The sequence below is a fragment of the Strix aluco genome, chromosome 17, assembly GCF_031877795.1.
Source record: "Strix aluco isolate bStrAlu1 chromosome 17, bStrAlu1.hap1, whole genome shotgun sequence".
In the NCBI taxonomy this organism is placed as follows: domain Eukaryota; kingdom Metazoa; phylum Chordata; class Aves; order Strigiformes; family Strigidae; genus Strix; species Strix aluco.
Window position 1 is genome coordinate 1,125,782 of NC_133947.1, and position 22,961 is coordinate 1,148,742.

Consider the following 22,961-nt stretch of genomic DNA (forward strand, 5'->3'; position numbering starts at 1 on the left):
TTTGGTTGATGTCAGGAAAAAATCCAACCCGAGTGTGAATCACTCCCCGCCCGGCCAGGCGTGCTCGCCTCCGCCACTCCCCTGGAAGCCGCCTTCTTTCAGCACCCGCTGCCGCAGACGGAGGAGATCTGCCCCGTTAACTGTAACAAATGACTTTATGGGATTAGGGCCCGTAATCTTCCGGGCTGGGTAATCTCCCTTAAGGGATTATTTGCCCATGGAAGCCTGGTGACCACCAGCCAGCCGCCGCCTCGCTCCCTCCACCCCCGTCTCGGGCAGCCCTGAGGTGCGGCAGGGCTGGGGCTCAGCCAGCGCTTTGCGGGTGTTCTGAGGGCGCAGAAGCCCAGGCAAGCGCGCGGCACTCTCAGCGGGGAGGAGCAGCACTGCCGCGGGGCTCTGCCCAGAGCGGGGACACGGGACACAAAACCCCACATCGTCCCCTGTTACCTGCCAGCACCGGGCGGGCTCCCCGGGCCCCCTCCTCCCACGGCGAGGCTCTGCCAGTCCGTGGCATCAGCGCTGGGTTTCCATTTCTCCGCCTCCTCTTGCTCACGGCCTGGACAGGGTGGAAAAAAGGGGATAAAAGCCATTTTGAGGGGTGATAGTTCCCCCTTCCCATAGGCAGGGTCATGCAGAGCAGAAGAGCGACGCGGTGCCCTGGCAGAGCCTTGTGGCTGCTCTGAGCTTCCCCGGGGGGCACCGGGGCTGGCTGAGGGTGAGCTGAGCTGCTGGGGCCGTGGCCGGCTCCTGTCCCCGGGGCCAGCAGGCCCTGCTGAGCTCCAGAGGAGCCACCCAGCTGCACCAGCGTGGCTTCTTGCCCCACGCTCTTCATTGCTGTCACAGCCTGGACTGGGAGTCTGGGAAGTTGTAAAGGTTCTGTGATCCCCTCGGGTTAAATTAAGGTGAAACGACACCAAACAACCCGTTGAAATGTTTTACTTGCAGTAGAAACAACTTAAAGTTGGAAAAGGATCATAAGCGATGTGGTTTCTTATAAATCTATAAGAAAGAAAGGAAAGAAGAAGGAAGGAGAGAAAGAGTCAATGAAATCCGGTCACCACCCGAGGATCCAGCGTCGTCTCAGGTCCAGTGATCTGCGGAAACAGCAAAGTTTTCTGTCTCCTTTTAAATTAATTTTATCAGCTGATTTGCATGCTAGATGAGGAGAGGCAGGTATTCCACAGACTCGTTTCCATGACAGACAAGGAGAAGGTGGAGCGGGGGTTCTGCGCACGCGGTGAGGGGGAGTGGGGTGCACCAGCCCCCTCCAGTCGAGTCGGTGGTGGCGATGTCCCCCCAGTGCCTTTACTTCTCCCCCGGTGCCCACAGGTTTTTGCAGATTTCCTGCTTCTTGAGCCGGTTTCTGGGGCAGGATGTCACCTCTTCGCAGGCCTTGTCACCTCTTCGGGCTTCCACCACGGAGTCAGTAATTAGTGGTCCCTGCGCTTGATGATGGTTTCACTCAGCCCACTTTGAGGCTTTGGGGACACCGCGCCCTTCCCAAGAGCAGCCACACGGGCCACAGCTCGTCCGTGAGCGTTTCCGTGTCCACGAGTGTCTGAGGCATCAATTCCTCCCGCGACTCACCCTCGCGGGGACCGAAAGGCCACACAACGCCCTAAAGACCCTCCTGCCCGACACCGGCACCGCGCGAGCGGGGAAGCGCAGGCAGAACCGCGCTGCTGGCGGGGAGCGGGCAGCGGGGAGGGGCTGTGACGAGCCATAAATAATTCACGCGCGTGGGGACGGCGGGGGGGGGGGTGGTGGCTGCCAGCCCGGAGGGCTGAGCTGGGGGTGGCACGGAGCCAGTCCCGGGGTCCCCGCTCCCCGCGGACCGGCCCCCGCGCTGCCACCGCTGCGGGCGGGCGCCTCCCTCGCTGCCCACGCCCCGCCCCGCTGCCTGCGAGCCCGCCCGCGCGTGGGGATTTTTGGGGGGTTGTTTTGGGTTTTTTTTATTCCGACAGGCGGCCCGCGATAACCAGCCCCGCTAAAGTCGCACCGCAGCGGGGGTGAGCGCGGCCCCGCGGCTTCCCGGCCCCCCCGAACCCCCCCACGCGTGGCGGCGGCAGCGCCCCGGGCCGGCCGCTAGGGGGCGCTGCGGCGCGGCCCTTCCCCGCGCGGAACCCGCCCGCGCGGCCACGGCGGCGACCCGGACCGGATTCCGGACGGACCCGGACCGGATCCCCACCGGACCCCGACCGGACCGGACCGGATCCCCACCGGAGCCGCCATGGCGCGGGACCCGGCCTTCGTGCTGCGCTACCTGGCCGAGGTGGAGGAGCTGGCCGAGGACGTGCTGGCGGCGCGGCAGCAGGTACGGCCCGGCCCGCGTCCCCCCCTCCGCCTCCGGTAGCCCCGGTTGGCCCCCCCCGCCCTCGCCCCGGTAGCCCCCCGCTGCCTCTCTCCTCCGCCGCAGATCGTGGACCTGGACGTGAAGCGGAACCGGAACCGCGAGGCCCTGCGGGCGCTGCAGAAGGAGCCGGAGCCCGACGGTGAGGCCTGAACGCACCGGGGCCGCCTCAGCCCCGGGCCGGGCCCCCGGAGCCCCGCGGCGCGGCTGCGTGTCCGGGAGAGAAGCTGCTCGGTGAAATCCTTTTCCTTTTGCTCTGTCGCCCCAGGCAAGGCCATGGTCTGCTTCGGGGACATGTTCATCGAGCTCCCGCACGCACGGACCAGGGAGATGCTGCGGCAGGGTAAGGGGGGCTCGGCCCGAGCGAGGGGTTAGAAAAAGAAACTGGTTCTGCCCTGGACGTTTTCTCCTCTGCTTATTCTAAACTTGTAAATAGAACAAGAACAGGGTCAGTCGCTGATTTAAGAGCGGTGGGATCAAAAGAAGGAACCAGGGAGTGAGTTACTGCAACTTTGTCTAAACAACGGGCGTCCGATAACGCTAAAGCGACTGATGGGAGGGGATGATCCTGCCCCAAGAGGTGCCACAAGAGGGACGATTGTCCGAGAAGAAAATCAGCAGGAACTGGGGAAGAGATCAAGGCGCTGTGGAGGGGAGGCTGCGACCACTGACTCATTTTAAAACCAAGAAAACGTGCCCCCACCCCGGCCTTGAGTTTGCGCAGAAGAATTAAAAGACACTGTAATTAAATGGAGCTGGTTTGTTAACCAGTGAGGGACAAAGCGCTAAACCAACCCACGGCCGCTGCAGTAAAGGTGTATTTGTGTGCTCTGACGTGTATAAATACACTGAAGCTCTTTTTGGGGGGTGCTGGCTGGGTGGGGTTAGCACCAGCACCCTGCTCTGCACAGGCACGGGATAAATAAATCCCTCTGGGTGTATGTTGGTGTGTCACACACCGGGTAACGACCCCGCTTGAGGGACAACACCTGGGCTTCAAAACACCCCAAACCTCTCGAGAGCAGTCACAGGCGGGTTGTGGCCGTCACAGCACCCCGGGAAGCGCATTTGGGCACGGAGCAATGTGGGGCTCAGCCCCATGGGCAGGGTGGGACCCCAGGGCAGAGCCTGGGGCTGGGTTTCCCCATCCCTGAGCGTCCCGTGGCGGGTTCTGCCTATGCCCCAGGGCCCACGGTCCTCCTCACTCCTGTCCTGCTTGTCTCAGACCAGGAACAGCTGGATGAGGAGATAAACAACCTCCGGAAAGAGCTGCGTGTGAAGGTCAACCGCCTCTTCGAAGCTCAAGGTAAATGCTCCTGGTTTGGAACCGTCTTGATCTCTGGGAGCAGATGTCATGTGTCGGGAGGGTCCAGAAACTCCTGAGCTCTGTGTGTTCCTGTAGCCTCTTTCCCACAGACTTGGCAATTCCTTCCCTGCTCCAGGGAATCATACGGCTCCTGGTGCGGAGCTGTCGCCCACCAACACGCTAAACAGGCTCCCACATCACACCAGGGTGACCCCACATCAGCTTCCCCGCCCACCCCGCAGCCCCTCTAGAGTTTAACGTGGACTGCTTCACTTATTTTGTAGCAAAATCCTGATTTTTTTTCCTTATATTGTCTCAGGTAAAGCTGAGCTGAAGGGATTTAACCTGAACCCCATGACCGCGGAGGAAATGAAGCTAATCAATCGCATCCTGGAGGGCTGAGGTGGCCGTGCCATTGTCACGGTGTGTGTTCGGGCTGTCACCTGAGGAGCTCATGCTGCAATAACCATGGCGTTTGGGGGTTGCGGGAGGACATCGACGTGCCCAGAGCCTGCCCTGGCTGAGGTCCCTGGGAAGCATTCGGCTCCTCACCTACACCGCTGCCATTTCCTTGGATCACGAACCCTTCCCTGCGCCTTGCTGCAGCCTGGGTGGCTGGGACATGGCTGGGGTGGGAGTGGGATTATTAAAATCAGAGCAGCAAGGCATTCCTAACTCCGTGTGGACATTCCTTGTTGGGTTTTTACGCGAGCGCTTCTGGCGTTTGGCTTCAGAGCTGGTTCATTGTCGCGTCGGGAACAGGAGTAGGAGGCGTTGGGAATCCACGGCGTGCCCGAAGCACAGAAGAGCGGTTGTGAGCGCCTGTGGTATGAAAACAAAGCCAAGCTCTACATCTGAGGCACGTCAGGAATCTCTTTAGAGATGTGTAGGGAGGGACAGGAGGAGGCAGCATCCTTTTAGTCTCGCTGTGTAGACAAGATGAAGTAGAAACAGTAGAAAAGATGTTCTACTGTTAAGTTGGAAGGCAAGAGACCACAGAAATGAGGCTTTCAAAACTAGATGAAGGGCTGAAATATATGTATATTTTAAAAAAACAGCCTGAAGAGGGCTGAGCAGAAATAGTCATCAAGCCTCTCTTGTAGTAAAAGGACAATTGATTTAACTAGTAGTAGTTTCTTCAAACGTTTTAAAATGTATTGTCTTTCACACCACCCCCTTTAGTCTGAACTTGTTACCCCAGCACAACTTGGTTAAGACCATAACATTTTTAAAAATTGTAATTAATAATGGACTATAGTAGTTTGATTTTTTTTTTCTGTGTACAGGAAAGTGTCTGGGTCCTGCCAAGCCCTTTCTTTTTTGAACTTCTGCAAAGAGATTTCTGGATAGAATTTAAAAACTTTAAAGGTGGCTGTTGTTGCTGTTTCTGTGGCTCTCGAGGTAGCTCACCCATCGGGTCAAACCTCGCAGGCCTGACGCAGAGCTGGGCCTGATCCCTCGCTCTCTTCCCTTCTGCACAGCCAGGCAGATCTTTAAACCCAGCACCAGCGTTTTCCTGGCTCCCTGACCACCTCCCAGCCTAACAGGGCCAAGGGGCCTCCTCCAAGCAGCCCGGCACCACCCTGTCCGGTTCCACGCACGCTTCAAATTATGCAGAGTTCCAAAAACGCCCCGTTTCAGACTCCTTAAAACTGAGGTGTGGTTTCTTTAAATCTAAAAAGCCAACTACCATTGCTTGATCTAAGTTTTAAAATTCTGTAGCTAACGCCACGTACCCTAAACATACATCTGCAAGAAGCGAGGCTGTCCACTTCAGGCTTAAGTTTCAGATACACAGATCAGAAATAACATGGACTTACTACCTGAACTGTTTGCTTGCAGCTTTTCCAGAAAACTGCATCTCTCCTGGAAGCAAGCGGCAGTACTCAGTGCCAAGACCCCCGTCAGAGCTCTTACATAACCCGTGTAGTACAGCCAGTCTGCGGCTCCGTAACGTGATGGCGAGGTTATTTTTACAGTATCATGGCAACAGGTTTTCTGCTCTGACACGTTTCCATAGTAGTAGCAGGAGGAGGATCAGGTGCCTGCCTTCCCTAAAAGCTTCGTTTTGTCATGCAGAATGTGTTTAGCCCCTTTATTTTCTTACACGGTACAGAACGGAGCGCTGGCAGGGCAGAGGGACAGCCCAGAAGCCAGCACCCCTTGTGCCCCGTGCCACCATCACACAATATCTCACTCACTGCAGCTTCCAGGCTGGGCAACCTTCCAAAGCAAGAAGCCAGTGTCTTGTGCTGAGCCACCAGTGTCCAGAGAGAAGTGGGAACTGCTGCTGCCTGCTATGAGGAAGAGAGAGTGAACTTCATCCATGGTGACCTCTCCCATCCCAAGCTTGGGATCAGCATTATACACTTGCTGCTGTGCAGGAAGGTTCCTGAAAAGCTGCTTCAGTTGTTTCTTCCTGTCATTGTAGCAGCCTGCGCTGAAAACGTTCACAGAGGAGTTACACATCCCCTTCCTCTTCCTTCCTGTAGAGGGAAGGTAATGTCCCACTTTCAGGTGAAGCTGCACTCGTGTTTTGTTGGTTAGAAACTACAGCCAGAGATGGTTGCAGGCACACTGAGCTGCAAACTGCAAATTAAAGTTACGATACACGTCAGCCTCTGGGAAGTACGACTTCAGAATCCGAGTGCTACTTCCCAACAGTAACATACACCACTAGCTTCAGGAAAGTGCCCAGCAAACGGTCACCACAGTGACTGCAGAGCTGGTCTTGCAGCAAAACTGGCCTATGAAGAACTCTGCTGTGACTTAACGCTTGGAAAGGGGGACTACGACAAAACTGTCCCCACTACATTGACCAGGCCAAGGCTGGTCGCTTCCATCCACTTCTGGAAAGCATTTGCTCCTTTTACTCTCTTCATCCCGTAAGAGCTCACAGGCCTGTTCTTGTTCTCAAATGAAAGGCGTGTGCTCTCCCCTTGCTGACGTGCAGGTGGCTCGGGGAGGCGAGCAGGGCACCCTGCCAGCCCTGGAGGAGGACACACCCACATCTGTGTTCACCCCGACGTTCTCACTCACCGGAGTGCCCAGGTCTCCCCTTTGCTGACGGGCCCGTCGGTCCATTTCAGGTCAAAGCCTCCAACATGCTTCTCCTTCCCCGTCAGCCTACAACATCAAACACACATCCTGAAGTACCTGAGCAATGACAATTATCTGTCTGCACGCAGGAATAAACTCCCAGACAATCAGAGACAAAGCTGGACAGCTGAAAGCAGCGGACACCTTTCTACTATTAGTACCTGAGGTTAGCAGAGTCGTAAAGTCAGTCACAAAACGCTGCAAGGCAAGCTGCCGGGGACAGAGCGCTCCAGAAGCGGTGAGTGCGGGAGGCACAACGCAGAAAGGCCTCTCAGAGAGAGCTCTGTGCAAGTCCCAGCTCTGACACAGACTCCGTTCCCTTTGCAGCCTCGTGCTGCTTGGCTTTCCCGCTCTGAAGTGGCAGCGTGCTTGCTTACTTTGCCCTGTTTCTGGAAATTCATCATTTAATCACTATAAAGGTTAGAGTATTGTGATCAGTTGCCAAGACATGGAATCAGACCATCCATTCCAGACATTTTAATAAAACCCCCTAGAAGGTAATAAACATCTTTGCCTGCCTGCTCTCCCTGTCCACAGTATGAATTATGTCTTTGAGAAGATGACACTTGAGTTCACACTCTTCCTGGCTACTGGCAGTGTGGGAAGGTGAAGCATTTACCTCCAGAAGCCAGCTGAGGAGATCCGATGACAGTAAATTAGGGGAAACAGGCAGTTTTGCCAATGGTTCATCTAAGAGAAAGGCCTCTCCACAAAACCATTACCCTGCTAGCAGGCAGGAGTTAGTGTGAAGCAATAGGAAATCCAACCCTAAATCTCTTTCCCATGCGCTGAGCCAAAGAACATTCTGAGCTTATTGCAAAGTTTCTATTCCTGTTCTCGATGGTACTAACGAAAAAAAATCCCTCTAGCTTCCAGAAAGACATACAAGTGAAAACCAAAGTCTAGCTGAAGCCGTAAACGCTGAGGAGAATTCACAGAACGAGCATTAACCCTTTTTCAGTGGCGGAATGTGGGTGTCTCCCAGGAACAGTTTCCGAGCACAACAGTGTTCAAAGAGCTCCAAGAGCCCCTGAGCACCCTGACGACAGCGAGGACTTTCACTCCGATTCATTCATTTCCTGAGCAGCTCAAGTAACTCCAGCTCTTTAGGTGCGGGCTGCCTAAGCGGTATTTTGGTTTGAGGCAACAAACAGAGTAGATTGTGCAAATTAGAGCTATCCAGGCCTGCAGCTGAGCCACATTTATTTGCTCACTAGAAATAAAGCTGTCCCCAGTGGCACCATGTGAAATATGGGACTGAAGCTGACAGGACACAGGGCTGTGGCAGGTACACCAGCCACCACGTCTCGTTAGAGGGCAGAGTTAAAAAGAAATAAATTAGGGAAGACATTTCGTAGGAGAAACTGTCAACATAAATCATACCTAAGGGAAATTTCCTTACCTATGGTACCGCTGGCACTTTACATGATTAAGGCTGAAAGAATAATAATCCTATTTGCTTGTCATTTCTGAAGTACTATTTGCTGTTTCTGTTTTTCTCAACTCCTGTAATGACAAGCCAGTTGCGCTCTCGGGTTCCTGCTGTTGCAATACTTGAGTTGCATATGTAGCAGATAAAAATTCTGAGAATTTCAGCTGAACTTTAATGGTACATATTTTTCACTTAGCCAGTGAGAAAACCTGTATTTTAAAAAAACCTCTAGGGTCACATTATGTTTTAAAAGGCTTTTTTTTGCTGTTTTGTTTTAAATACCCTTGACTCCTGTGGAGTCCTTTTCCCCACGATTAGCAGAGCCCTTCCAGCTGGGGTCTGCCTTTTAGCCACGGGTTATGTTTAGTGCTGGCAGTCCAGTGGCACCAGCTGGAGGTTTATCAGTGCTGATGGGGCACTGCTGTAAGATATAAAGGCAGAAGAAGAGATGATAGGAACCCTCCATCCCTGGCAAGTGCTGTGATACTTGTGATATGCTGATACTTGAGGGGAACATATTCCAGAAATAGCCAAATTGGCAGGGTTTCACAACACAGGGCTAGAGATCCTGCAGACAAAGTTGCAGGGTGCTGCACCCAGCTAATAAACCCTGATACTCGGAGCAGAAGCAGCTGTAGCCTTCCAGATGGCAGCTCCCTTCATGTAAAACCATTCAAACCTCTCTACACCTCGCAGATCCAGGCTGGCTCCCTCTCAGGTGCAGAAGCATCACAAGAGACCCCAGTCCCAGGGAGAGCAGCTGACCTGATGCTATAACCCCTTGTATGTTTGTTAACACGTCAGGATGTGTTAACACTCCTGAGCTGTGGAGCCCAAAGCAGTGTCTGCCACTGCTAATCACCTTCTGAACACTCTGGAGGCTGCAGATGAAAGCGTTGTCTGTATCCACAAAGAGAACTTCCACCCACCCTGCCCGAGCGGCTCAGTCACCCTCTCGCAGCCCTCAGGCACCCACACACAATTATACTGAGTCGTTCCCAACGGATGACCGCAGAGATGCCCACATGACTTTTTTCAGTCATCATCCTAGAGTCTCCACAGCCCAGCAAGAATTCTTAGTGAAAAGCCAGAGCCCAGAAGGCAGCGGCCACCCGCCCCACAACACAGCTAAACTCCTTGAGCTTGACTATTGTATGGCTACAGGGGAAAAAAAGGTCCCCATGAGAAGCTCCCTAACAGCAATCAACATCTCTTCTATCAGGGTACTGTGAAGACCCTCCTTTCCCTACAGACAAGGGAGATTTATCGAAGGGAGCAGCCCATAAGATGGGAAGTTCAGCACCATCCTCCATTACTCTCCAACATTGACACTCATCTCAGATTCACGAGGAATCTGACATCCCATTTATTTTTTTTTTCTCCCTCTCTTTCAGCTGCCACCTCTTGAGAGAGGAAGCTTAACAGTGACAGTTGTGTGCAGCAACGTCAACCTTGCTGTACCTCTGAGGTCTTAGAAGCACAGGGCTAAGCTATAAGATATCTACATCTCAGAGGAGCGCTAACCAGAAAGTTATCAGGTTTAAAGTCAAAAAGATCAGCCTTATAGATGCACAGACAGCTGCAAAGCAGCATTAAAGCAGAACGCCTGCCCAGCCTCTCTCCTAAAGCTGCTCTCAATGAAATCACGTTTCTGGGTGCTGGGGGACACGGCAGCACAGCAAAGCGGCTGCAGCACGTGCCCACAGCGTGGCAGCGGGCAGGAGGAGGTCAGCCTGCCTGCACCTGCCAGATGCCCCAACAGCAGGCAGCGTGTGCCCCTCACCTTCCCGCGATCACGATCAGGTGCGGTCTTTTGCACTGCCACGTTTGTGAGATGAACGTCTGGAATGAAGTAGATATAAGGATCAGACAAATACAGAACTCTCACTCTAAACAGTCCTCTTCTGCCTCAGTGCCAATTAATTGCCTTCCCTGTCTGTAATCACAGGCTTCAGCCACCTGAGCTTAACTCCAGCACCGCATGATGATATCTTACTAAAAATTGCAGGGAAAAACAAAAGTCAGAAGTAATCAGGAGGGGTATCTAGAAAATGAGAGTGCCAGCCCCAAGCTAGTACTGCAGCTCATGGCTGGCATGAAGCTCGTTGTATCACCACGTCTGCAAACCTCAGCACACCCCCACCCAAGGCACATGCTGTACCCCTGCTCTGGAAAGGCTTTTGATCACGCAGAACAAGTGAGAGAAGTGATGGATTTTCCTGTCTTCGCAGCCATCAGACTGAGCTGGGATACCTTTTGGGATGATGTGTTAATCAAACGAAAGCTATCAAACTCAATACGGTAGCAAGTGTGACAGAGGAAATCGGATCGTTCTCTCCCATGAATCACCCTGTCCTTACGTTCTGTGAAGCTGAGGAAGAAAGGCTGCCAAAACTCAACCACTAACAATAAAACCAGGACTGACATTTCAGCTTCAGTCCTAGCTGATTTGACAAACTGACATTTCCAGTGATCTGGTGACCCCCGTTTTCCAGAGAAAGAAAACTGGAGAGAGGCCGGGTGTGAGCGGCAGCGACAGGACAGCCGAATCCTCAGGTGTTTGCAGGAGTCAGAAGTGACAAGGTTTGTCTGATGCATCTAACCCCAAGCAGCAGAATGGCAGAGTCCTTTTCTTACCCTTCTTCACTGCACATGTGGGCAGGGTACAGTGATCATCTCTGCTATTCAGAGGAAATCACGTATTCGGAAAGCGAGCAAATCCACCTCTGCATAACCAGGCCTTCAGCGGGATGTACTGGGAGGAGAGGAAAGGAGCAACTGGGCGTTAAGGCAAGGAAATCCATCTCGGGCATAACAACAGTGGTTTGCACTTACAGCTGTCACTAGAGCATAAACTCTCGAGTCAACTTTCAACCAAAAAGCGCAGAAAAACGTATCTTATAACCCAGGTGCTGATACTGCTGCCTAGTGTTAGACATACCTAAGGTCAGAAGTTTATATACAAATCTGCACACAAAGTGTAGGAAGTCAGATCCCAGATAAAGTATCCGACCATGTGGGAAAAGCCACGGTGAGAAACTTTGCTGTTGCCCTGGGGAATGGTGAAGGGGTATTGCACGAGAGGGGCACAGGAAAACAGAACAAGTCACCGGCAGAAGGAGAGGGTGAAATAAGAGCAAGAAACCAAAATGCCTGTTGGGTGTTCCCTGAGGAGACAGGGTCGTTCTCACCTTCTTCAGTCAACCATATCCTTCAGTTTTTGGAACAGGAAAATTCCTTCACCTCATGATCTGCCAACCTACAGATGGAAGAGCAGAGTTACTGGCTTTAACATTAGCACTTCCCGTGGTTGCCCAGAATTTTGGTGTGGAAGCCCTGCATAACCCGATTCATCATCTGTTTGTATGCAAGCACAGTGATTTAAGGTTATGGGGGGAAGGGGACCCAACAACAGCTCTCTAGTGCAAAAAGCTCAGATTTGTAAGTGTTAGGAGGATTTCTGGAGGAAAGGGCAGAGCAGGCAGCCAGCCTACGGGAAAGTTCCACAGGAATAAACAAACTCTGTCACATGCTTGCAGAAATATAAGTAACACAACATATGCTGTCGGGAATTTTGTTAAGTCACATTTTAGATTTGTGTATGTTACAGGAGAACTTAATTAAACCAGAAAGTCATGAAAGATGTCAGAGAACTATGGCAAGCAAGAGCAGAAAAATCCTGAAGACAGCCCAGGCTGCATGATGGATTGAAAGTGGGTGACTAGTGGCCCAGATAAGCCACCCGAGCAGCTCCCCAGGGCGGTCCTGCAGCCCCAGGACGGGGCACCGGGCACATCCTGACCTACCACTGCATCCACGTGTGGGAGCTGGCAACCTGGGACGTCACAACACGGGGCTGCTCAGGAGCACAGACCAACAGAAGGAGGAACATGGAGTTTATTTTTACTTGTCTGCAAGTTTTGAGGTCAGCCACAAACTATTTCATTTAAGTTGTTGGTACAATTTCAGTAATCACAGGCTTTTCATATACCCTTGTTTACTGTGCTCTGGTTATTTACCACATTAATTGAGGTTGTGGACATAAAAGCAGCTTAATAGAAGGCTTTTTGTTGCCAATTAACATGTTCCCATTTGTGGAGTTAGATAATCACTAGCTGCTATCCTCCTGGCTGTAATTCACGTTAGTTTGCATAATTACCTCCCATGCACTTCTCACAAGTGTGCCCTTACCCATGGGCCTGACTCGCAGGGTGGGGCGAATCCTCCTGCCCCAGCCTCCTCGCCAGACCCACGACTGCTCGCTCACAGGTCTCACAGATGGGTGTATTTTTAATTGTGCACCATAGCACGATACTCATGATGTTAAACGGCTTGAATCATCTGGCAGAAGCGAGGCGTTTCTCAGCACCACGTTGTATTGTTGTAATTTCTAAAGGAAACACAATTTTCCCTTGTTCCTCAGGACACTGACTGAAGTGGAAGTTGCTGTGTTCAGCGCAGCTCCTGGTAGCTGTAGGTTTTTGGGGACAAATGTGGTTCAGAGCATGAGGCTACACTTCAGGTCTCTAACTGCAGAGCAGAGAGAAGCTAATGCCAACCAAATCCATCCCAGCTTACTCTCCAGGCTGCTCAGGGAATCTCCTGTAATCTCTTTGCATTCTCAGGATGGAAGTCTGCTCAGTAGGTTGGCTGGATTTACACCAGCTGACATCTAACATAGTGGGATTTCCCTAAAACCAGAAGATGTTTTCCTAGCTCCCTCTTTAGGGGCTGCCCTAGAGGCCCAATTCGACAGCTGCCCTGCACCCACCTTCTTGCACACCTGCAGCTGAACTGAAAGATTTCAGAGCATGAACTTGGCCATAACCCCATAGTGAGCACCCCTGGGAGCACAGTCTGTTCCTCCACACTTTATACCTTCACTACTGAGTTAACTTTGGCTCTATAAATAAACTGAGCTTTCTTTCAACTGCTGAAGTGAATTGTTGCACAAGAAGTGTTGTGGTAGGACGTGTTGACCAGGAAACTGGCCAGGAGCACTCCTGCTCCCAGCCACCTTGCTCTGCCCAGTTCTTCCTGCGGATTTCCTGCATATTTTCCTCCCCCTCCGCAGAACGAAGGCATCCATTCATCTCCGTCTCACTCTCCCTGGGAGACCACATACTTACCGGTTTCATAATCCAAGCAGTGCCAGGATTCTTGCGAAATTCTTCCACAAACAAATGGTAATCTGAAGGTCTTTGGAATAAAGGCACATGCTGTTGCCTCAAACTTTCCTGCTTCTCTTTCTAACTGCTTCCGAAAACTCTTCAGGTTCTTCACTAGGCAGTGCTTCTGACTCAGCTGGGTAGAAAGAGAAATAGAAGGCTCAGCACAACAAATGCTCCCACAGCCTGACTCACTTTAATTGCTCTTGGGAAGTTTCTGGGGATCAGCTGCACCACATACTCTCAGAAAAAAAAAAAAAAAATACAGAAACCATTGAGAACTGTTTTTTCTTTGTGGAGCAGGCTTGATTTCACTTTTTTGTATGTCTGCATGAACACAGGAAGCTAGAACAGAGCAAATCCATGTTCCAATCCATGTTCTACCATTTCTACCGTAGCCTTCCCGTGCAGCCAGCACCCTCCTCTCCAGGCCAGGCAGCGCTGCCCACCCCAAGCCTGCAGGCAGGCGTTACCCCCAGGGCCGCAGCAGGTTCCAGCCCAGTGTCACAAACCACCCTGGGCCTCCGTTCAGCCAGGGCTGGCGAGTGCAAAGGCTCAGAGCAGGAACACGTCCCGCTCAGCCGCTGCGGCAGAAGCAAAACCCCGGAGAGAACAAGGCAGCAAGAGTTTTACCTGTTGCAGCTAAACCTGCCCACGGATACAAACGAGACTCCCCAAAACGCAGCCGTTTTGGAGGCCCTATCGTCACACGCTGTCCCCAGGTGGTTTTAAGGCCACAGCTCCTTTTCTGGGCAGAGGGGACACAGCCCAGGTGCAGGAGGCTGAAGCTGCACTGGGGCACGCCTGGGCTTTAGTAGCTGCCCCGGGGGTGGGCCTGGGCCTGCGCCTGGGCCTGAGCCTGCGCCTGGGCCTGAGCCTGCGCCTGGGCCTGGGTCTGCGCCTGGGCCTGCGCCTGGGCCTGCGCGCCCGTCGCCATGGCGACCGCGCCGCCGCGCAGCAGGGGGCGCTCGCGGCACCGGAACCCCCACACTGCCGCCCCCCCCCCCGCTGTGTCCCTGCCCCCGGTGTGCCCCCTCGGTCTGACCACCCCCCAGGCCTCAGACTGGTCACCCACCCCCCCCGTGCACCATGTCCTGGTCCCCTCAGCTCCCCCAATCCCCTCGGTCCCACCCTGTGGGCTCCACCCCCCCCTCCATGTCCCCCCATCCCCTCTCATCCCACCCTGTGTCCCCCCACTGCACCCTCAGGTCCCCCACCCCATGCGGGGCTGCACTGTGTCACCCCCCAGGGCGCAGGGTGGGGGGGTGTCCCCCTGACCCCTGGCTCTGTCTCCATCCCACTGCCCAGCGGGGACCAGCACTTCCCAGTCCCAGTGAGCCCAGCAGCGGCCCAGTACCGGGCGCAGGGTGGCAATGGGGGCAGTGAACTGGTCTAAAAACTTCTAAATCCATCCCAGGACGCTGCTCGGGGGCGGGGAGCAGGGGTGACAGGGTGGTGGGTGACAGGCAGTGGGGGAGCCCTCACCCGCTGGACCCCCCTGCTCGGTGACAGGACCCACCGGCACTGCCCTGCACAGCCCCTGGGGGACCCCACAGACCCCCCGGGCAGGGCAGGGCCGCTGCCTGCCCACGGGCAGCCCTGAGGTGGGCAGGGCTGGGGTCTCACAAACCCTGGGGCGGGTGCAGGCAGGGTGGGCATGGTGCAGGCATGGTGGGCATGGTGCAGGCAGGGTGGGCATGGTGCAGGAGGGGTGGACATGGTGCAGGCAGTGAAGGGCATGGCGCAGGCAGGGGTGGGCATGGCACAGGCAGTGATGGGCATGGCACAGGCAGGGGTGGGCATGGCGCAGGCAGGGGTGGGCATGGTGCAGGCAGTGATGGGCATGGCACAGGCAGTGATGGGCATGGTGCAGGCAGGGGTGGGCATGGTGCAGGCAGGGTGGGCATGGTGCAGGCAGGGGTGGGCATGGTGCAGGCAGGAGTGGGCATGGCGCAGGAGGGGTGGGCATGGTGCAGGCAGGGGTGGGCATGGTGCAGGCAGGGTCGGCATGGTGCAGGCAGGGGTGGGCATGGTGCAGGCAGGGTCGGCATGGTGCAGGCAGGGTCGGCATGGTGCAGGCAGGGGTGGACATGCCACCGAGCGCTTCGCCGCGTGGCCGCACAGACCTTCCTTGATGGAGCGGGACAAAGGTTTTGTTCTTCTCCCAACACTGCAGCCTTGTGCGGCCGCGGCGGGCAGCGGCGACAGGCAGCAGCCAGCGCGGCCCCCGCGCTCCCGCGCCACGGCGCAGAGGGGGAGTTTCTCCTCCTTTGTCTGCTCCTGACGAGAGCGGTCGCCGGTGCGCGGCAGCGCTGGAGCAGCCAGGGAAGGGCCTCGGCAGGAGCCGCGGAGGACGGCGGCCAAGGTCTTTTCTGCCCCGGCACAGCCGCCACCAGCTCGGCCTCGCTGCGCTGCGAACGAGCCTGCCCGCCGCAGGCAGCGATCGCGGGGGGACCCCAGCTCTTCATGACAGAAACCCAACCGGCGAGCGTCCGGAGAGGGGACGGCGGCTGCGCCTGGGGACGGGGAGGACGGCGGCATTTGGGACAAGGACACCCGCGCCCCGTCCCCCCTGCGGCACCCGCTGCCGGCCATGGGAAACGGCATGAGCCAGGTAACGGGGGGCACTGGGCAGCTGCTCTGCAGGGCTGGCCGTGCCAGGGCGGCTTGTCCCTGGTGCCAGAGGTGGGACACACTTGCCTGGTGGCTCGCTCTGCCGTGCCAAGCGGCGTTTCACCTGCCGGCACCGGATCCGGCACGGGGCTCGGCTGTCGGGCAGCTTGTTTACCTGCCGGTGGAGTAAAACCGGAGGAGAAACAGGCAGGGACGCTCCCCACAGCTGCCCAGGGCTGTGGAGGGCAGGGGTGACAGTGAGCCCCTCCGAGGGAGGGGGGATCCTCTCCCAACGCCTTTAAACTCAAGGACCCGCTCCCGAGCACACGCCGGGAGCCCCGTGAGACCCCCAGCCCCGCAGTCCCGCACCCCCTGCTCAGCAGGACTGGGCTGCGCGTGGGGCTCAGCATCACTGGGCAGAGGGGACGGGCACTGTTTTATGGTCGTTTGAGCTGTCACAGCTGAACGGATCCATCTTCCTGCAAAAATGTCCAGGTCCTAAAGCTTTAAACCCCCCCCATAACCGCCCAGTATGTGGGGAAGTGCCTGGTGCCCCGTTTTCTCCAGCGAGGACGGGGTCACAAGGGTGCTGGGGACGGGAACGTGCCGTTATTCCTGGCTTGGTGTCCTGCCCTTGGGAGCTGCCCTTGCTAACTGGCGCTCTCCTACCCGCTCCTCTCAGTGCCACAGCTGCAAGTTAAAGGCGCCCTGTCGATAGAAAATGGATCTAAAATCTTAGGAATCATAAAAAAAAAAATCCCCTTTTAAGCTGTTCAACCAAGAGAAATGTTTCCAAACGTGGGCAGTGAGACAAGTGAGAGCCCAGCTGTGCTGGTGGAAGTCACCTCCTCCTGCACAGGTCCTGGGCACCAAACATCACAGCAGGGAGAAGCTGGAGGGAAATGGGTTGGACACGGGGGTGAACAGCCCAGGGAGCCTCGCTGTCCCGATGGGAGAGAGGGAAAATATAAAATAGCTCCGGGTAAGAAGGGATGCAAGGTATCCGGCTTCTGCACCCGCACTGCAATTAACAGAGGCACTGTCAAGTAATTATCTTTTCATCATGAGAAGTGGAATTTCACAAGGAAAATAAGATGAAGACACGGTGTTCAGAGTGATCTGTTAGGAAGCAGCTCCCTGTGGCACAGAGAGAGGGGAGCAGAGCTTGGGGCTGGGAGGGGGACACCGCATTCCCCCCAGGCTTCTCCGTGCCTGTTGCTTCCCCATCCCCCGGGCAGCAGGACTTCGGCAGGTCACGGGTGTAGTCCAAGGCTGTACGGAGGCGTACGCAGCTTGCTGAGCTCAGATAATAAGCCCTGACAAAGAATTTATTGATAATAAGCAAGAGGAGCAATAAAAAAGCCGTGGCCGACTCCCAGCGCCGGGCGGCTGCGCAGGTTTGGGTGCCAGGGCTACGTCCAGCCCCGCACTGAATGCCAGAGCAGCGGCACCCCCGGGAGCGCAGGGTTCACCCTGGGGCTGGTGACGGGCACATTCAGGGCAGAACTTTGGCCTTTCCAGCCAAAGTCGCTGCTTCTTGCGGGGGTTCCCGGTGCGGCGGGTACCACGGCACAAGGTCACTGCTCACCCCCCCGCTTCTTGTGTCCCGCAGATCCTCCCCGGCCTCTACCTCGGGAACTTCATCGGTAAGCAGAGCCCTGCCGCCGCAGAGACGTCCGCCAGCCGGGGAGCTGGGGCTTGCAGGAGTTCGGGCCTCCCTGCCTGCAGACGCTGCCCGACGCCCTGCCAGCTCCGCTCCGCCGCGTGGGCAGCAGTGGGAGTGGAGGCACCAGGGGGAAACACAAAGCAGCAACCCTCTGCCTTCGCTTTGGTTTCCTTGTGTAACGGCTGACCTGAGCTCTCGGGACACACGAGGGGAAGGGGTTGAGGGGGGCTGTGTTCTCGCCAGGAAGGGTCCCAGAAGTGCCCAGCGAGATGCAGCCCTGGCATGACCCCCCCTGGCTGGGACTGGGAAGCCCTTGCAGCCATCCTGCTTGCCCTGGGAGGGGACAGGAGCACGTGGGGTGGCACAGGACAAGCCAGGCTTTGCTTTCAACCCCCCCCCGCCCTGCGCTGAGTCCTGTGGGAGTTCACCCACTGCACTGGGCTGTGCCATGTGCTCAAGCTGGCATGGATCCTGTGCCGGGAGCAGAGGAGCTGGTGGTGCCGCAACAGTGCGAGGGAGCAGGACTGGAGCTGCTCAGGGTGATGCCCCCCAGTTTCACAGCTGTAGGAGATGCAGGAGGAGGCTGCCCACCCTCAGGAGGGAATTTATCCCAGAGGGAGAGTCACCCCTTCTCACACCCATTCACTATTTTAAAGGGTTTTCATTGTCAGGGGACAATTCATGACCAAGTACTGTCATCTGCCCTGACAAACCAGCATTTATCAGTGCTCCTGCCTCTCTCATGGCTCTTTTCGCAGCTTGATTCCTGCTCTAAGTGCTGAGAAGGTTTAAAAACACTGGTGTGAATTGCTGAGAAAATGTCATTGGAGCCTGAGCAGCAGCCCTGGCCGGGGCAGCCCGGTGCTCCCTGCACCCCCAGGAGCACCTTGGGGTGGGCTGTGACTGGGGAGCAGAGGGACAAGGGCACCCAGCTCCCAGACTCAGCATGGGGCTTCCTGCAAGTAACCACTGGTGTGGGGCATTGGCCTGATGCCCCCTGAGCATCGCTCTACCAAGCAATCCAGGGCGATGGCAGAGATTTCAGGCCTGCTGCACTAAGCTCTGACTGCTCACAGAGACATTTTCTCCAAACGAAAGCTTTTCCAGCCTTGACGCGGCGTCACTAATTGCTCTGCCTGCTCGAGGCGGGTGGGAAGGTGGCGGGTGCTGTGCGAGTCCCCACGAGGGTCCCCACCTCCCTCCCCACACAGCACGGCTTGCCTGCGGAGCATCTCTCTCGAGACTCCTATTAACATTCACATCATGCCGTTCGCACACTGCGGTCTGGATTCCCGAGCCAAGGTTTTACACCACGTGAAAGTTTAGAAACCCAAAGCGGCGTGATGGGAGAATGTTACTCCTCCTCTCTGGCAGCTCGTGCAGCATCCGCTGGTCGGGGCATGAAAGGGAGACGGCTCCGAAGTCGCTCAGCCAGCGAGCCAAGGCTGCAGCCTAACAACCACTGTGCTGGACCAGCAACCGCGATCACAGCCAGGGATGCTGAGGCACAGTGGGAAGCAGGTCGTTGCCCCAGAAAGCCGAGGGTGCCCGATTTCTGTGCACGCGACTGCAGAGGGGACACGCCGAGTGTGGCGAGTTGCTGCTCAGGTGTTTTCTGCAGATCCCTCAGGTGCTAAGGAGGAGCTCGGGCAGAGGGAGCCAAACTCAGGGTTGATCGGAATCGCTGCAGCTCCCCATCTGTAGTTCACAAGATGAAGCAGATCCCTCAGGCTGCAGCAAGTCCCATCGCTACATGGGTGTTTGCACAGGGGAGGTGCGGGCAGAGCGCGCGTCTCCTCCCCGAACTGGGACAAGTACAGGCAGGCGTGGAGCTGCCTGCTTGCAAAGGAGGGAGGTTTTTCTATGCAGAGGTGAATGCTCACCCCAGCACAAGCAGCAAGGTCAAGTGCCTTTGAAGGGAGGAGGTTTCTGGTTTGGTATCATGGGGTTTGTGTTCCAGATTTCCAGGGTGCGTTTGCGTCCTTGCCCGTGTCTGCGCCGCTGCACGTTGGGGGTGTGATGCAGCCGATCCTGCGGAGCACGGCTTTGCGTGCTGGCTGTCTGCAGGGGCACGGCGCTTGTGGGAAGAGAAGGGAAGAAATGAATACACATTAATATCTAGTTTTATCCTTTAGATGCCAAAGACCTGGAGCAGCTAAGCCGGAACAAGATCACCCACATCGTTTCGATCCATGAATCTCCCCAGCCCTTGCTGCAGGTAGTGTCCCGTGCCCGACGCCACCGCGAAGATCTCTGCAGCTCCTTCTGTGCTGCAGCATCTTCCTTCCCCCTCTGAGCATCCCACAGCACATGCACCTCTCTCCTCTCCGTGGTCAGTGGTCCCAGAGGAGCTGGGCAGCCCCCCCAGCATGGGAAACTGCTTGTCTTGTGACTATAACCTGGCCTTGAACGCTAACAGGAAACAATTCCCAGATCTCCAGCCTTATCTTGTTTCCCACCCCCTCCCACGAGCTGCCTGTTCCCCCTCAGCTCTCACCCTGCCCAGGGAGAGAGTGGCCCCGGCCCCTCGCAGAGGGATGCTGCGGTGGGGAGCGCAGCCCCGCAGGCAGCACTGGGCTGAGGAGCAAAGGTGCTGCCAGACCGGCTGCAAACACACGTGAACCCCCCCTCCACAGTGCCCGAGTTTCTCCTCTTCCTTTTGTGTCTTCCAGGACATTACCTACCTCCGCATCCCCCTGCCCGACACCCCCGAGGCCAACATGTGAGTACCCCGGGGAGGCCGGGGCCAGCTCAGGGCACGTGGGAGGGCTGGATTTGGGGGTGAGGGCTCACAGCACCCCAAACCCTCGAGGTGCTGCCTCCAGCTCCTCAAACGCAGCAACCTGCAGGCTGGATGCCCCGGTGCTGGAGACCCCGTGAGCATCCCAGCTCAGTAAGCGCTGGGGAGCGGGTCCTGGTCTTGGGGTGAGGCGAGGGGGATCCCCTCTGCAGCACGGATGGAGAGGAGCAGCGAGCATCCCCCCAGGAGCTGCCTGGAGCTGGGAGAGCGGGTAAAGGGCGTGGAGCCGGCAGCAGCCGAGCTCCGGCTGCCCTGGCACAAGGCACACGTGAGGCCCAGGGCACCCGGGCAGCCCTGCACGTCCCCAGCACGGCATGAGCTGGCCCATGCACCTTCCCTTGAGAAACAACAGCACTGAGCTGCTCGGGTCTCAGCCGCTGCGGGCAGCGCCTGTAAAGCAACAGGCAGTTTCTGTTAGTGCTTCATTGCTCTGCCTGTAACCTAAAAATCCTCCCCCGCCCCTGAAGTCCTTGTTCTGTCTGGTTTATTTTTCTTGCTAGCAAGAGGCACTTCAAGGAATGCATCAGTTTTATCCATCAGTGTCGCCTGCATGGAGGGAACTGCCTCGTCCACTGGTAACTCTTCTTTCTCCGTGCCCGATGCCACGTCCCCCCAGCGCAGCAGAGGAGAAAAGATCCAGCCCCCCACTTTGGCTGCAGACCCCTGATCAAAGCCAGCCTGTGCCAGAGGACACATGGATCCACCCCGGATCCATCCTCGGCTGCGGCTCGTGACAAACCCAGGAGGATCCAGGCAGCCCTGGAGATGGGGCAGCTTTTTGCTGCAGCCGAGCGAGCGGGAAGAGCGGGGTTTGGGGCAGGCAGCCAGGCAGCGGCCGCTGCTCTTGCTTCCCTGGGGAGGAGCGGGTATTTATAGGCACTGATGGAGAGAGAGGGCCTTGGAAGGGCTCAGGCCTCCCAGAGAGCAAGTTCTCGGAGAAGAGGAACCGAAATAGCTGAAGCACAGGGGTGGAGGAAGGGGCGAGCATGGGGTCAGGGTGAACAGCCGACGGCAGCCCTTCGGCCTTTTCCCTTGCCAGCCTCGCCGGCATCTCCCGCAGTACCACCGTGGTCGTCGCCTACGTCATGGCTGTCACGGAGCTGAGCTGCCAGGAGGTGCTGGAGGCCGTCCGAACCGTCCGGCCCGTCGCCAACCCCAACCCCGGCTTCAAGCAGCAGCTGGCTGAGTTCGGCGGTGGCGCAGCCCACAAGGTGGGACCAACCTCTGCCACCTGGGCTCTGCTCCGCAGCCGAGCCTGCCCGCGGCTCTCGGAGCAAGGACCAGGTTGCTTCCCCATCCCCCTTGCTGGTGGGCTTGGGCTTGCCCTTGAAAACAGGCCCCTTAGCTCACTCCTCCCTCCTTCCCAGGTCCACAGGCAGCTGAAGCAGAGGTATGGGACATCCCCCTTCAACGATGAGGAAGAAATAAAGGCCCTGCTGCCGGCGGGGAGAGGAGGATCATCCAGGACAGAGGGAACGCTGCAAGGACTGGTCCCAAGAGCCAGAGACATCAGGAGCACGACTCCCTTCCTGCTGCGGGTGAAGAGGACGTTCTCCTGCATCCCGGCTTGTCTGAAGTGACCCCAGCCAAGGGAGAGCCGCGCGAATCACCCAACAGCCTGGGAGAGACGAAGGAGCCGCAGCGGGCCGGGGCAGCGCCGTTCGGGGGAGCCGTGACAAGCCCAGCTCCTTCTCTTCTGGGGCATGAGCGTGCCACCCTCTGTCCTGGCTCTCGGCTGTTGGGGAGGGAGCTGTGGGTGCTGCCGGGCTCTGCAGCGCTCAGCGGGCTCAGCTTTGTCCCATCAGCGTAGCAGGGACGCCTGGTGAAAGGCACAGGTCCCTGCCCCCGGGTCACCGCGGGCTCCTGCTTGGGGCAGAGCGACAGAGGGGTCCCTCCTGCCGCAGGGCAGCACCCAGGTGATGCCGGCAGCAGCTTTAGCACCTGGGTACCCGCCGTGGTGACCCGGAGCAGTTTTCCCACCAGCAGCACAAGCTCCCAGAGCCGAGGCGGCTGCGGAGCAGGGACACGCGGGTGCGTTGGCAGGTAACGGCACCGCGCCGGCTCCTGGGCAAGGGTCCAGCTCCAGCCCCGCTAAGCACAAGCCCTGAGCCAGCACTGTAGCTTTAGGAGCCCATCGCACCCTGTTCCCACCCATCCCAGGGCACAATCTTTGAAAGGGGGGAACTAAGTGTTTAACCTGGCCAGACCTCACTAAAGCAGAGCCTTAAGCCATTTTGCTTAAAGACTTTCTACGTTCCCCCAGTAATAAACTCTGACTCTCTTTGGTCTGACTCCCCTGCGATGGCCGGGTGGAAAGGGGGATGCTGCAGAGGAGGATCCCTGTGCGGGGAGGTCTGGAGGCTGCTGCTGGCAGCTCTCTGTGGCCCAGAGAGGAGTGGGCTGGGGACACCAGCACGCCTGGGCAGGGGACAGCCCTACTGCCTTGCGGGAAGGTCACAAGAGAGGCCAGAAACCCAAGTGCCATGGTGGGGCTCTCTGTGGGGACAGGCTCTGCCCTGGGAGAGGT

The 22,961-nt window shown here is 56.7% G+C and overlaps 3 protein-coding genes across 3 annotated transcripts; 2 read left to right on the forward strand and 1 right to left on the reverse strand.

Annotated features, from left to right (window-relative positions):
* Positions 1-443: 443 nt before the first annotated feature.
* On the reverse strand, positions 444-15,823 carry TTLL9 (tubulin tyrosine ligase like 9). The gene is given in 14 exon segments (XM_074843576.1): positions 444-556; positions 5,858-6,179; positions 6,233-6,245; positions 6,696-6,782; positions 7,274-7,468; positions 8,234-8,356; positions 8,877-9,117; positions 9,415-9,433; positions 9,971-10,029; positions 10,613-10,692; positions 11,379-11,446; positions 13,317-13,380; positions 13,382-13,491; positions 15,482-15,823. Coding segments are annotated over 14 exon segments (1,836 nt in total).
* Positions 2,177-4,331, forward strand: PDRG1 (p53 and DNA damage regulated 1). Its single transcript, XM_074843040.1, has 5 exons — positions 2,177-2,314; positions 2,417-2,492; positions 2,619-2,693; positions 3,576-3,656; positions 3,976-4,331. Exons 1-5 carry the CDS (start codon positions 2,231-2,233, stop codon positions 4,056-4,058), a joined length of 399 nt encoding a protein of 132 aa, XP_074699141.1. The 5' UTR covers positions 2,177-2,230; the 3' UTR covers positions 4,059-4,331.
* Positions 15,508-22,725, forward strand: DUSP15 (dual specificity phosphatase 15). The gene is made up of 7 exons (XM_074843039.1): positions 15,508-15,969; positions 17,581-17,614; positions 19,770-19,852; positions 20,307-20,356; positions 20,935-21,009; positions 21,474-21,645; positions 21,802-22,725. Exons 1-7 carry the CDS (start codon positions 15,949-15,951, stop codon positions 22,012-22,014), a joined length of 648 nt encoding a protein of 215 aa, XP_074699140.1. The 5' UTR covers positions 15,508-15,948; the 3' UTR covers positions 22,015-22,725.
* Positions 22,726-22,961: the final 236 nt, after the last annotated feature.